The sequence below is a fragment of the Scedosporium apiospermum genome (assembly GCF_000732125.1).
Source record: "Scedosporium apiospermum strain IHEM 14462 chromosome Unknown SEQ_SAPIO_0022, whole genome shotgun sequence".
NCBI lineage: Eukaryota > Fungi > Ascomycota > Sordariomycetes > Microascales > Microascaceae > Scedosporium > Scedosporium apiospermum.
The window spans coordinates 662,085-676,914 of record NW_015971723.1 but is presented as its reverse complement, the minus strand read 5'-3'; the positions used below and the strand labels follow the sequence as shown (position 1 = coordinate 676,914).

General features: G+C 50.6%; 2 protein-coding genes across 2 annotated transcripts; one reads left to right on the top strand and one right to left on the bottom strand.

Moving 5' to 3' along the window:
* Window positions 1-3,712: 3,712 nt before the first annotated feature.
* Window positions 3,713-6,604, bottom strand: SAPIO_CDS0481 (uncharacterized protein; the record flags this gene model as incomplete). The annotated part of the gene is made up of 4 exons (XM_016783250.1): window positions 3,713-4,008; window positions 4,079-4,635; window positions 4,712-6,364; window positions 6,474-6,604. The coding sequence occupies 4 exons, from the start codon at window positions 6,602-6,604 to the stop codon at window positions 3,713-3,715; spliced, it is 2,637 nt and encodes an 878-aa protein (XP_016646450.1).
* Window positions 6,605-8,030: 1,426 nt separating this feature from the next.
* Window positions 8,031-9,786, top strand: SAPIO_CDS0480 (putative DNA primase large subunit; the record flags this gene model as incomplete). The annotated part of the gene is made up of 4 exons (XM_016783249.1): window positions 8,031-8,217; window positions 8,300-8,838; window positions 8,918-9,525; window positions 9,612-9,786. 4 exons carry the CDS (start codon window positions 8,031-8,033, stop codon window positions 9,784-9,786), a joined length of 1,509 nt encoding a protein of 502 aa, XP_016646449.1.
* Between the last annotated feature and the right edge of the window lie 5,044 nt (window positions 9,787-14,830).

The following is a 14,830-nucleotide window of genomic DNA, read 5'->3' as shown; positions in this document are numbered from 1 at the left end:
AGCTAAGATGAGGAATATGAACGAGAACGAGCACAGGAGGAGGAGAGCAAGAGATTGTCACAATATTACTCCGCAGTCTTCGTACTTCGTAGTTCGTACTTGGTACAAAATGAAAATCAAATGAAAATTGAAAATGGCAATGACAATGTGACGAGGAGCTAATCTTCTGGTTTGGCTTGTGCTTCCGGCTCGTGACTCGTGACTCGACTCGACGATGCGGTACCAGGCACTCGCCAATCCCATGCAAAAAAAGGATCGAAATCCCTGGAGACGATGCTCGATGAGCACCTGAACAATGGAACAATGGATCGCCAGGTAAGTGCAACTGAAAAAGGGACACAAAGGAGTCGGTCTCAAGTCTCAAGCTGCCGGGAATTCCAATCTTGATTTGGATCCGCCAATAGGAACAATAATGGGATAAAAAAAAAAGAAAAAAGAAATTTAAAAATAAAATAATACGTAGTAAAAATAAGGCTCCAGCTGGGCCTCCTCAACCATTCGATATCTTTCAGACATGTCGTGACGCTGGTTCAATTCAATCACAGATCAATAGATTCCTCGACGGGGGTCAGATTACAATTGCACATGCCAGACTCTTTGTGCATCAGTGATTTGTCGCTTCCAAAATTGCAACGACAAAGTACTTCAGCTTCAATGTCCTTTCCAAAAGCAGCTGTGAGCCTGTGAGTCACTGATACGACTCTCGCCCTTGAACTTCATTGTTGGAAGTTGCTATCATCAAAATGTGGGCGTCTTTATCTCCAAGTCCCTACCTCCTTCCTTTCAGCGACCCGATTTTGATACACCAAAGGTAGGCGCTCCACTCCCACCGATACCTCGATGTGCCCAGGGAAAGTGCCACAATGCACGGAGCCAGGACCGGGACGCGAAAGGAAGGCTCCACTTATCAAATTGATCGTGTCTTTTTTTTTTCTTGTCTCGAGAAACTACGCTAGACGGCCTAACTGCGGCGGGTACGAGGAACGACTCGATGATTCAGAGATCCGAACAGCATCTTGGAAGGAGCGTGAGAAAAGAGTTTGGATCTGTTGATGGTAGTGGATTAGTGTACACTAACGATTACTCTGTAGTTTTGAGACAGAACTGGGGAAACCAGAGCAGAGCTAGCTACTTCAGAGATCGGATCAATTGGTCAATTCAATGTTGAATGAGGCTAGCGCATCTGCGGTCTGCTCGTGCCAACTTTGAACTCATATTTTTACCACTTCAGATCAATAAAACGTTACATCGAATCTGTGCAGTGTACATTGTACATTTCTAACCAAGCCTGGCCAGGCCCTTTGGGACCATCGATTACGCTGAACCGGGCCCTACTCCGTCGCTGGAGTGGAATTACCAGAATCGAGTGGCCTGGCCTGGTCATTCACGCCTTTCACTTTCTAAATCCCTTCCTTCTCTTGGCAATCGAACAATAAATTTGATATTGATCTCTGATGAACAGAGCATGTTGGTCCATCAATACAACTGAAGATCGAGACCCCTACAAATTTGCCTGCAAGACATCAATCAAATGGCAGCTCTTAGCGGGAGCCTCTGCCGGGATGATGCAGATCACACACATCGAAATGGAAATCGAAGATCAAATCAACCCCCCCGATATGATGCCCAGCTCCGTTGGAGGCCTACGAAATGCAGAGAAAGACTCTAGTGTGTCGCCATCGCCAAATTAAAGTGTGCCGATGCTATCCAGGCTGTTTCCCGGCTGCTGCTGTCCGTCCTGAGCAGATATCTCCAACCGTGACGGTTTGACAATGCAGATGCGCAGAAGTGCAGGCAGATTGAGCTGGCAACCTGATGTAACGCCCAGCAGTGAGAAGACTCATCGGTTGAAGCTAATTCGACCTTGGGGAACAGGAAATGGCACAGCCCTAGCGATTTCAAAGTACCGAACAACCAACAGTTCCTGACAGCATGAGTCTCTGGTCGTCTCTCACAAGATATCGTTCCATCGTCAGGAATTATCTGATCAGTTGTGAGCCATACCCCATGTTTCCCAGCCCAGAACGTTACATTGATTGGCAGACACTCTGCTCCCTCGTTCTTCTTAAAACTCTTGGTCTTTGATGATATTCGCGGTTCTTCGTCGACTTTCAATGGTTTCCCTTTCTCCATCCTTACTCAGAGCTTCTCTCCCTTTCTCTAGCGACATGAAGAAAAAAAGTGATAGATCTTCCATTCTCTCGGCTCCTTCATTCTTCCCATCTCTACCCCGACTCACGTCTATTGGTGCCGTCCTAGCCCACGCCGCCCCAGCTGCACAATTCATTGGTTGACCACAAATCATTCCGTTTCCCCCCCTCCAGAAACTCTATTTTTGGCTTTCCCGCCCTCCCGAGAGGACTTTGATTGACCCGATTTCAAAAAGAGGAAGAAAATAGTTTGCAAGGAATGGTATCAAAGTATCTCGGTTGCCTAATTCAGCTCTTTCCGGACCTTGCGGATGGGAAGGAACGAGACCTGTCACCAAGGTCGAATATCCCTACGTCACTTCTCAACCTTCGTAGAATTGGAAATGCATGCTTTGGCAGATTGATCTCTGGCAAAGACATCTACCCAAGCACTGTTCTCCGACACCCTTCTAGGAATTGAAATCTCATCTTCAGATTTATTTTTATCTTTACCTTTTTATTTTTATTTTTTCTTTTTGAAGTAAAGAGTCTTTTGCGTAAAAAGAAATAAATAAATAATAATTGGGCTCTCGATGATGATCCGGACTTCGAGATTTTATATGGAACGGACAACGTCATCTTACCATTTTACACCTCGAGTCCGAAGTCTCGGTCCCCACAGCCGGACCCGCCACTCCGATCCGGACTTCACAGAGCTGAAAAGTCATTCCAAGGTTTCACGCAAGGGCATCAGAAGTCCATCCTACGACATTACTACCCATTCAGTACGATAGCCAATACACATACTACTCGCCTCTTGATCCCGTCGTTTGAGTGGGAAAAAGATGTAGGTGAGGAGGACAGAATATCCCCCATGCCCAAAAGTTGTGGTGTAAGCCTAAAGCACGAGAAAAAAAAAAAAAAACTAGATTGTGCAGATCCGGCGCTTCGGTACCGTAGAAAGCAAGGCTGATTGACAGGAACCATCTCCTTTCTTTTCGACTACAAAATAGTTCCTCGTAAAGGTATCTATTGGCTTCATCTTGCTAAATGAGTGAAGTCCACCCAGACCCGAGAATCCGGCTCTCGTATATCCCAAACACTTTTCCTACAAAAGCGCCAATACTCCATAATTCCCATTATCCCAACAGAACGGTCTGCTAAGAAGAAGACATGTTCCCCGTTTCCATATCCTACACAACCCACAAAAACGCAAAGTCCCCTACCCAAATGACCCCGCCGCACTACTTCCTCCCGTAGTCGCCCTATACCTACACCTCTCCATCTCATGCGTATTCCGGTACCACTTGGTCGTCAACACCCTCGTACAGTTCTCGTTGCGGCACCTATACCCCGTCTTCTCCGCCCGCTGTGCGCAGCCCTCGCGCATATGCTTGTTCCGGTTGCTCACGCTTGAGAAGGTCTTTTGGCAGTTGTGGCACTTTAGACGTTTTGTTTCTCGGGTTGGGTCTTGAGCGTGCGAGGAGCTTTTGTACAGCTCGTTAGATTTATTTTCTTCCGCAGGGAAAGCCTTTTTATAGGAAGGGGAAAGAAGGAAAGCGGGGATGTGGGGATTAGAAACGTTACCTCAAGTTGGTGGAGGAGTTTACTCGAGTCGGGACTGCTATGGACGGGTGACTTGTAGAAGACGCTGCCGACCCCGTGTACCCCGTCGACGAGATCGATACGGCCGAGAGCGAGAGGTTCTCTATCCTCCGGTCGAGAGAAAATGGCCTGCCGAGCCGGGAATGCTGCGCGCTCTTGCTGTAGCCTCCGATACTCTCAAAGTACAGGCTCAAGAGGTTGCAAGACCTGGAATATCCCGGGCCTTGGCGCCATACTTGCTGGACTGCCTTGGAGTCAAAACCGAGTTGGAGCACTTTGGGTTTCTTGTGTTAGCGAATACGGCGACGTTCCCGAATCACAAACGGGTGTAAAGAGGAACTTACTCGTCATGAGCGTAAGAACTATAGAAAAAGCAACCGAGGCAACCAAAAGCACGGTCGTAGCCAAAATATCATACAACTCCAAATTCGGAAACCTCTTCGGCACAGGCTCACTATCCATACTCTCCGCCAAAAACCGATCAACATCAAAAAACTCATCAATCGAAAACCCATCATCCACTGACTCCGACTCGGGCGTAAACGCAACCGACTCCGCGAGCCGCCGCTTCTGCGCCATGTTTCCCCCGGGAATGGGGATGGACATAGAAGGCGCCTGGCCGGAAGCCCAGCCCCCTTCTTTCGCCATGTACTGTTGCTGGATGGTGCTGAGGCGCGTCGCGTAGGGGGCCGAGCGGCTAGGGGTGCGCTGGTAGGTTCGTTCGAAGGTTATGAGGTCTTGGATTAGTTCCTGGAAGCGGACGAGGTTGACCTGGTCGTTGTGTTCGTGGAGGGGGGAGGAGAGGTCGGTGTAGGCCCAGAGGGAGAAAGCGATTTTGGTGAAGAGGGTTTGTTCGTCGGGTTCTAGGATAGTTTTCCACCGGCCGAGATCGTTGACGAATCTTGGAGAGAGTTAGTGCGCCCACTTTATTTTGTCTCTCAAACCGAGAGAGAGACGGAAGGGGGGAAATCACTCACTGAAGATACATTGCGCTGTCATCATTACCTATTGACGTGCACAAAGCACTCGCCACAACCAAACAGTCCATGACTTCGATAATCCCCCCTCTCGGCGGATGATTATTGATAATCTGTTTAAAGACGGCAAGTCCTCCATCCCAGACCTTGGCAAAGGATGAGAAATGTAATGCAACGTTGGCCTCTAAACTGCCGTCTTCTGAGCCCGCAAGAGTCTCCCTCACCCGCCTGCAGAGAGAATCCAGATACGTGATGAGATTCTTCCCGAGCATTTGCCGTTGCATATGGGCACCTCTTCTCTTGTGTGTCGCAGCAAGCTTGAAACTCGACCGCTCCTGTTCTTTCCTTCTAGTCCTATCGGTTGTTGCGGTTTGCGAAGCCCTTTCTGTAGTAGATATCGGTGCGCCTGGAACTCTGCCAAGAGTTGCCGGTGTGATTGTGAGGTCCCTATTCCAGTTGGGGGGCGGAGGAAGAGATGCTTTTTCGGGGGCGTAAGTAGCGTCAGGCATGGACCGATCGAAGGAGCCCGTGCCCGGAATATCGATACTCGGCGATGCCAGCCCCGAGTCGACAAAGCTCGTAGCGGGCGAAGAAAAGTCGTAAGGTGAAGAAGCAGAAAGCATAGCTAAAGCTCCGGACTCGAGGAGAATGTTCATTTGGTCATAGTCGTCGTTCGCTAGAGCAATAGTGATGGCCGTCTCCAGCTCACTTCGCTCATACCGACCGAAACCAAGGATGTATCGCGTCACGTCGGGCTGGCGCCAATACACGGCGGCGGATAATGGGGTGAAGACATGGTGACCAATGCCAATGGCGGTTTCGTCCGAAATGTGGCCTCTGAAAGTGATGTCCTCTGAAATAATGTCCTGGACAGTCTTGAGGTGGCCGAAGCGGATGGCTACGTGCAATGGTTCGAAAGTGACATCGGGCAGGTCGGTACCAGGTATAAACGGTCTTCGGTCACTCGTTCTGGTCACTAAATCTAGAAGATACCAGTATATATCGAATCGGCCTTGATCTAGGATCTTGAGGAGTAGCGAAGGGTTATGCTGCAGCTCGATATCCCCTGAGCGCGCAACGGGCTCGCAGAGATTATAAAGCCCGACAAAATCTCCGTTAAGGGCCAGTTCGGTGTACTTTTCATTAAGAGCGCAGAGATAATCCTCGGTGATGTAAGCCGGCATGAGGCCGAGGGCGAAGCAGTCGTCAATTTCATCGAGGCCGGCATCGATGCTACGTTCGTGAATGTTTTGAAGGTGTAATTGGCACAGTACACCACGCTGGCGGAACTGCTCTATGCCAATGCCATCAAAGATTGCCCTGTCTAGCATGAGATCTTCAACAAGAAGCCGGAATTCCAGAGTGGCCGGCTGGCCGGGGAGTTGAGTCTCCAGAACCTCGAGGTGCTGATGGAGAGCGTCATAGTACTTCATCAAAGTGTCAAAGTCGGACGGGAGATACTGCGGGTTGGTGTCGTACGTAGCAAGGGCATTGAAGATGGTCACCATCAAGCCGTCACTCTGAATGTTGATGCCGAGAGTCTTGCGAATTCGATCCTTTTCCACTACGAAGGCTATGTGGGGAGACGGAACAATCTCCTGAACGGGGACGAACTTGCCCCTGCCGGCCGAGATACCGGTGTATACACTTCCCCTGCTCTCGGTGTTAGTGTGAAGGGCAGACAGACAGCTTCTCGCTTTGCAGTCGGGTGGTTCATAAGGGGTACGAAGGGGCATTTTATCGCATGGGATGTATCTCTAACCCTTCGAATTTTTCGAGGTAAGCAAAGTGAGGCATGAGCCGAGGCGGTGTCGGAAGCAGTGACGGTGCCTGACCCTCCGGCAAATCCGTGACGCTAGGTCCGGGCTGGGGTTCTAAGAAGAGGTCCTCCATGATTGATTGGAAGCGTCCAATCTCTCGTCAGGGTTCGTAAAAGGATTTCTCCATGTAGAAGGATGGAGAAGGGAGACGAATGATGGGCTGACACTTTTGGTTGCGAGGTGAGAGTGAGCGTGAGACTGAGAGTGAGAGAGATTGATTTGATAGTTTGCGTTTGCTGCACCGAATACTGTTGGAAGCCGATTCGAGGGGCTGCACCCACTGGATCCGTCCCTGATGTCCTGTCAGATGCGACCAATTTCGAACAACACAGGAAAATCTTCTAGGATCCAGAACAAAGAACGAACGTTCCCAAGTTCCCCCGAAGATACACTAGGAATTCAAGAAAAGAGAAGAAAAAGAATCTCAAGTTACTCGCAAAGAGCGCTTGGCTCATTGTAAACACTAGATTCGCATCTGCATGAATGGAGGCAACCTCTCTTTTAAGGCAGGCGTCCAACGGGGTAAATTTAGAAATTAGGAATCTGCTTGGGATTTTTTTGCAGTTGTCTTTAATTGTCTGCACGACTTGGGAATCGACTCGGAAAGGTCCCGGGGGATGGGGGATGAAGGATGCAGGTGTTAGGATTGACCAGAACGAAGTACGTGCAGACATGCCAAACGAGGCAACAAACCCGCGCTTTTCCGTATAGAAACGTCATCAACTACTCTCTCTCCCTCTCGGTCCACATGCCTGGTGATCTTCCCGGTGGTCGTAGTACGAAGTTTATAGGTAGTAGCTATGGAGACTACCGAGTCCATCGCCCATGCTCTCCAAGTGCGTCCTCTTCAAGCGATTTCGATCAAACGGCGCTGGGGTACTCAGACAGCCTGCTGGACACTGAGCCTGGACATCTCAGATCCAGGCGGGGCACTGAATGGGCTCATCGGGAGCCGACCTGCATGAATTAGGAATCGCTCCACCGGCTGGCAGGGAATAAATACTGCGCGGCACCCTGAGCCGTTTGTTTCCTGCTCGGCTGGAGGACTTCACAAGCCTTGCTTCTCGAGAGAGGGCCCGGAGCGATTCTGGGATCTGAGATGAATTCACGTCTTGTAGAAGATAATCCATACTTCGATCTGGACAGTTGATCTTTGTGACCTTTCAATATTGCTCACAACCTCAGTCGAGGCTCGATTTAGAAGTTCCTGAAAGTTGGGACCCGGGCAAACCTCGGGAGAAGAGAGTATTTATGTCAACAGTGCGATAATGGGACGAGAGACGGACCCTGCGGAGCACGGACCAATCGACCCGACCAGAGCACCGGAAGAACCAAAAAGCGCTTTACACCTCTCGACGCGTCTTGTCGCGTCTCCAAATTTGTAGTGGAATCCGTAATGCGTGCCTCACCATTTGACCCGCCCACCCTCACATCTCGGAGGCAACATTTTGAGCCCACGCAACGAGTGCCCCAACTTCCGTGACAGTGACAACCAAAAGATGCTCAAGCAAGACTTCAATCGACAGGAGCCAAAACGGCGGATTGTTGGCGACCGCAAGCAAAATGTAGCCGACGCCGCATTCAAGGACGCCAGCTACCCCCATCGCCTCAACTTTTACACGCATGCCCCCACCGCCGACATCACCCTTGAGGAATTCGAGAAATGGGCCATTGATCGGCTAAGAGGTGTGTATACGCTTCTTGTCTCTCCGTCCAGAAACTTAGAAACTCGGGAGTCACGACATACCGGCTAACCCCCCTCCTCCAGTCCTCTCGGAACTTGAAGCCTGCTCGTTCCGCAACAAATCTCCCGACGAAACCGCCGCCCACATGAAACCCCTCCTCGAGAAATACCTCCCCCTCTCCCCCAACTCCTCCTCCTCCACCAAGCTCTCCGAGCAGCGCAGAAAGGACCACTACAGCCACTTCATCCTCCGCCTCGCCTTCTCCTCCACCGACGATCTCCGCCGCCGCTTCGCCCGCGTCGAGACCATGCTCTTTCGCCTGCGCTTCGATGCCGACACCGAGCGGTCCGCCTTTGTATCGAGCCTCGACATCGATTGGTTCGAGCCCGTTTCGGACGAGGAGCAGGCTGAGCTGAGGGATGATCTGCAGGCTATCGCGGGCTTCGATAAGAGGACGGGTGCTGTGGAGGAGACGTGGTATAAGGTAGATTGGATGCGCGTGCCGGATTTGGTGGAGTCGAGAAAGGTGCTTTTGAGGGGGGGGAAGGCGTATGTGCCGAGTCGGGAGCAGGCTAGTATGATTATCACCGAGTTTACGTCGAGGTTGGAGAAGCAGCTGGTTGTAAGTCTTAATTCTCTTTTCCACCTCCGTTTGTCACGGTGAAGAAAGGTCGGAAAGAAGGCGCTAACACTATATCCAGCTCACATCCCAAGCGATACCCGACCTCGACGAGGATGACCGCCTCGTGCCCATCCTCGACCACCTCTCCAAGAACTTCGTCACCCCCGACAGCTCCTACATGTCCGGCTCCACCGTCCCCGAGGGTGCCGAGATCAGCGCCCGCAACATCGACAACCTCTCCCAGCACTTCCCCGCCTGCATGTCCCACCTGCACCGCAGCCTTCGCCGCGACGCCCACCTCAAGCACTACGGCCGTCTGCAGTACACGCTGTTCCTCAAGGGCATCGGGCTGAATCTCGAGGAGTGTCTGATCTTTTGGCGCAGCGGGTTCAGCAAGATTACGGACGATACTTTCAACAAGGAGTATCGGTACAACGTGCGTCATTGCTACGGTGATGTCGGTGGTGATTCGAATCGTAGGGGTGGCGGGTATAGCCCGTATAGTTGCCAGAAGATCTTGACAGAACATGCTCCTGGTCCTGGGGAGGCGCATGGGTGTCCGTATAGGCACTTTGATATGGATAATCTTACGACGTTGCTGCAAGGTATGGGGGTGACAGATCGGTCGGTGATTCAGGGTGTCAAGGAGGATCGAGATGGACGCAGGTATCATATGGCTTGCAATCGGTAAGAGATTCCCCCCCCTCCCCCCCCTTCCCAAACTACACAGTTCTATTCCGGTTATGCTTCTTCTCTAACCAGGAGTTCTATAGCGTGTTTGAACATCTCCATAAGCCGGAGATTAAAAAGGCGAAAGACGAGTTCGTCATGACAGCCGCCCAGCTTGAGACTATCGTTCATCCCAACGAGTACTTTAAGAGGAGCTATCTCTTGAAGAACTTGGGGAAACACCGTGGAGGTGATGCAGATGTTAAAATGGAGGAATAGTCTACATTTTCCTTTTCTCCTTCTTTTATTTTATTTTTTTTTTTCTTTTTTCGTTCTGGGCTTCTTGGTCGGGTCGCTTGGAGTTTTGGATTCAAGGTTTTCATCCCTGTCGAAGAAACGTATGCATAGATGAAGGGTTTGTAATGAATTTGGATGTATTACCAAGAAAACTGGGCCGTGAGATGAACCAATTGAAGTATAAAACCCACCATCACGATCAAAAAAATGCTTTCTGCCTGAGCTAGCAACCTTAATATCAAGCCGGATCCAGACCCTTCAGGGGACTTACAAGACGGTACGGGACCTAGCTAAACGCACCCTATAAGAGAGGAAAGAACAATCAAACACCAAAAAGTGACGGCTCTCCCCTTGGCCGGGAGGGAGGGAGGACCCGGGGTTTGAGTTGTTTCGTCCAGATCTCAATAGATCCTCATCAGCAAGTGTCAACTGCTGGATTCGTCCCCTCCGTATATCCGGAAGCGCCCCTACGCCCTCTGCCCTAGCTTTCTCAGCCTTGAATGGCTCCAAGCTTTTAAGGCTGTCGGGAACCCACGGGCAAGGCTAAAGCTAAAAAAGAAGCACAGGATCTAGACCAGGCAATATGGCACTCGCTTTGTCAACAATCCCGCATCTGGCTATGTGGCTGGGCTCGCTTACCAGCACGTGGGCTCTGAGGGAAAAGGGGGGGGGAGGGGTGTGTTTGTCGATGGAGGTATGGAGGATGGGGCATTCGCGTGTGGAGTGCGTTGGCTCTGGCATCTCTCGTGTCGCCCTATAGGGAACTATCGTTGATTCCCCGTCTGCTGGGCTGTCTAGGAGAGCTACGGAGGTATCGGGGGAATCGAAACGCCTCGTGCTTCGTGCTGAATGGTGCGGATGTAAGTGCCATGAAACGTGAGATGCTGACGATCAAGTTTATTCAGCTTACTTTCAGTAGCAAAGTCCAAAGCTTACCATTTAGACTTTTGGCTTCGATTCCTCCAGAGTAATGACGAGGCTCAGGATATGTCGGAAGCCATTGGGATTCGGGGTTCGGTTTACGGTGAATGATGGAGATATTTTGGGCTGATAAGGTTGATGGCACGATTCATGATCTCTCTTTTGGGTAAACCAAGAGTTAAGCCATCCCTGCGACAAGGCGAATTCCGAAAGGGAAAAAGGCCATGTCTCGTTCGACGTGTGGCTTTTTCGCCGACGTTATTTACTCCGGGTGCTGCCATATAAATGGTGGGCTCAGAGTGGAAATTATGGAGTCGAATAAGCCCACGATGTTGAATCCACCCAGGATTTCCCTCTTTTACCTACGTTTCCCTATCAATCAGATAGTTCATGATGGTTCTAACCGAAGCCCTCGGGATGGTTTGATCTAAACGGACGCTCGGGAGAGTATAGATCCAAACTCTAAATTGGACGATACAAAACAAGCCCATTTCGCAGGGTGCCTTTTTCCCGCTTATCAAGCTTAGATGAGCCTTTTACTTTTTCCGTTCCGGTGCCTTGCGGGTGGTGTTCGTTTGTTTGAGTTTCGCGCTAGTTGATGAGAAGGAGGGAGAGGTTATGGGGTTTTAGTGCGGGCGTTCGTGGGGAAGGGGGGAGATGAGTCCGTGGGCGAGGGATTGGTTCTTCTTGTTTTCCGCGTTTCGCTTTTTTTTACGAAGTTAGGTGGAAGGGGGATCAATGGGCTTGGGGGAGTTCTTCTCGGACGGGAGGGGACCCTGAGGTTTGAGATGAGGGTGATGGGTGGCATGGGATGTAAGACTTGAAGGGTCCTTCGTTTGGAGGGAAGATTGATGTCTCGAGTTTGTTTTCGAGCTATTGCCATCACGAGTCCTGATCAGGATCTCTGGATGTCTTACGTTGATGTCTTTCGATGGGCTTCTGTCCAACCATAGTCAACTAGGAGGGAGGGGCTTGATGGATAGAGAGATCCGTTTACATGCCGGACGCGGCTTATTGGATGGCAGGAGGTTGAGGTGAGACCACCTTGGCGAGCTATTCAAGAGAGAACCATACAAACTGGTCTACCTACGGAGAGCACAATTCGGTCGCTGGGCTTTCTTGCGAAAATCTGCAGCTAGGTTGGATAGATTCAAAACATGTTCCCCGCACCGGGAATAGATGTTCCCAGAGTTCCACGGCATATCGATCGATCGATCGATCGCCAATTTCGGTGTAAGTCAACGATCAACGAACCATCCCCACAGCCTCGTCCCTAGATGATCTTCTCACCGAGAGGACCAACATTGCAGGGCACTTCTATCGGTTCTCTGTTTCCGCAATGCGTGATGTATTCACGATCCCTATTCTTTACCAGAACCAAGAACAGTAAGGTTTCAACTCTTAGCCAGCACACCATCCCACCCTCAGAAACTAGCGCCCGAAGTGCCACGCTCGATTAAGTTCACCACCTGACCGAACCTTATCGTTCCCACGATGGACATTGATTGTGCCGAAAACGCGAGCTTCGTTCTGCCCTCCATATCGTGGTACATCAGGGCGAGCAGGTACATGAGCCTTACAGTGGTTCATATACGAGAACCTTACTATCCGCCAAGGCCGAGACATGTCGAAACTGGCCCCCAGATCTGGAAATAGGTTAAACAAAACCCTTATGAATCGTTAGTTGGATTTACGTGGACTTTTTGCCACTGGACCCCTTTTGGTAGGAAGCTTAGACTTGGCGAAAAGCTGATAGATTGATGAACGGCGCGGGGGCAGTGATCGGGGATTTGCCTGCCTTAGCCTTAAGAACTAATGATGCCAACCTCGCCCAAACTCCCCCCCCAAGGACTCTACCACGTCTTGGCATCTTTCTCTCCACCCCTTCGGGTCATATTTGCGAGCGCTTGGGCATCGTGAAGCTTCATGATAGCCGCGAGCTAACAAGTCTCGTCCGACAAAGGGTCCTTGGGGGAATCGTCGCTTTGTGTCCTTTTTTTCTTGCTTAGGCGCTTGTTAGCAAGCTTGGCAAAGAAAGAAATCACGTTCGGTATATTATCATAGTTTTTTTTCTTCTCAAGACGAGGAGGGCCAGATTTCTCGGCTTCTTAGAGGCGTGATACTGGAGAAGGAGGCCAAGATACCCTCCTCAAGTCTGTCTGTCAAGTTTTATACGATATAAGGCTCGTCCGTGGGGCTTATGGTTACTTTTTTTCTCTTTTTTTTTTTTTTTTTTTTTTTTTTTTTTTTCTTCGGGATGGTGGGCTAGGTCGAGAAAGGGAGAGCAGAAAGACGGTGTTGAGAGTGTTTCGCTCCCTTCCTTCTCATGCCCATCACCTTTACGTGGCCAGGGAAACAGTAGATAGGTTCAATCAGAACCTTGGGTCCAAAAGGTCGGGGTTTCGGGAAGTAAGAAACAAGCTCGTAGTTCCGCCAAGCGGAAACTATCAGGATCGCAGCCCTTCTAGGTTTGTTGAAGAGTTCTTGAACCCTCACTCAAAGAAGCCATCACCTGTGGCCATCACGATATCGAGTCCTACCAAGCCCACCCAAGAAACCTTATCCCACTCTGTTCCCTGTTTATTATCCAGACGAGGCGTCGTCAGAATAAGAGTTTAAAGAACCGGGAGACAAAAGAACCGCCGGCCCCTTCTCCCAGTGCCACGAATGCCCCACGGCAACTCCGGCAAGGCTATCAACGAGCCATAAGAAGATAGATCGGCATAAAGCAGAAAATAATGCTTTCGTACCTCCTCTCCACGTTCGATACTCCAGGCTGGGGAAGGGCCCTTTGGGCGAAAGAAAAAAAAGGGAGAGGAAACAAGGTTCCTTCTGTCGGGGGAGGATCAGCGAAAACGAGGCAAAAATCAAAGGCAACCCTTAGTTCCCGCCACGTCTAAATCACAAACTTGATAGTTTCAATATTTCCCATTTCTGTAAACAACGTTCAGCCCGGGTTGTACACTTGTACACGGAAAACCCCTCCACTTTCTCCCGACCTACTCGTCGTCGGTCAACTGGGACAAAGAGGCTCCGGCCGCCTTCCTCCGCGGCAGCCTGCGGTTTTGGGGCTTCCATGATCTCACGGGGCATTGAAGTCAGCCCAGCCGCCTCAGCTGTCACGGAAAATGCCGCCTGTGATGCTATATGTTCCCACTTCGTTTCCTAGCGTACTGAGTAGGTGTAAACCACACGCCCCTGGGGGGCCACGCAGAAAATTGGGGTTGTCGAAATCGTCTCTTCGGCGGTTTCCCGGTGGTGGCTTGCAGTCTACTTCGTAGGGGTCCCGGTTTTGGGACAAGACAACCCACGCCATGGAAGGGATCTGCGTGACTGCCGAAAGATCAATTGATGACGAAAGGAACGAAACAGCAAGCCAAAAGAAAGACGGATACCAAAAAAAGAATGGGGAGGGTGTCTGCGCAAGAGCTCGCTCGCGCTGCATATTACCCGTTGGGAGTTAGTTAGAGGGATGCGCAGAGCTTCTTCGATAAGGGGGGCGTCGAGGTATCAGAAAGGAGAGGCTTTTTTGGGGGACCATTTGGGTGCGTAGGAGGACCCTCGTTCGCTCGTTGCGAACTTTAAAATTGGTAGTCGCGAACTTCATGATCTTTATGTTGCATCTCAGGGCGCCCACTCACAAAAGAAGCTAGACTCCAATCTCCATTTTCATGCAAGGTTGGGCCGTTTTTTCCTCGAAAAGCCGGGCGGGGAAGGGAGCAAAAGAAGCAGCACAGAACAGACAAGAACAGACGGAACAGGCACATACCGGAACTAGCGCAGTTGTTTGCAGGCGACGGATGGTGCCATCTGAAGCTGTCGTACGGGTTTTCCAGCGCTAGACGGCCGAGTCCGCCCTACAAAGTCTGCGAAGTGGGATATTGAGCGGTAACTGAGGCTTGCATATGGGCTGGGTCGATCCCTTCCCCCCAATAGCCTACGTCGTGTGTAGTATTAAATGCATTCTATTAACTTACACTCCTTCGTATTGAGACCGTTGAAGTGGGCTTTGTGAGACAACCCAAAAAAGGAACGGCCGGATCCGGGGAAAATGGTGCGTGGAAGAGGGGGAAAACCACGCAGGAAAGCGTATCATCAATCAGTT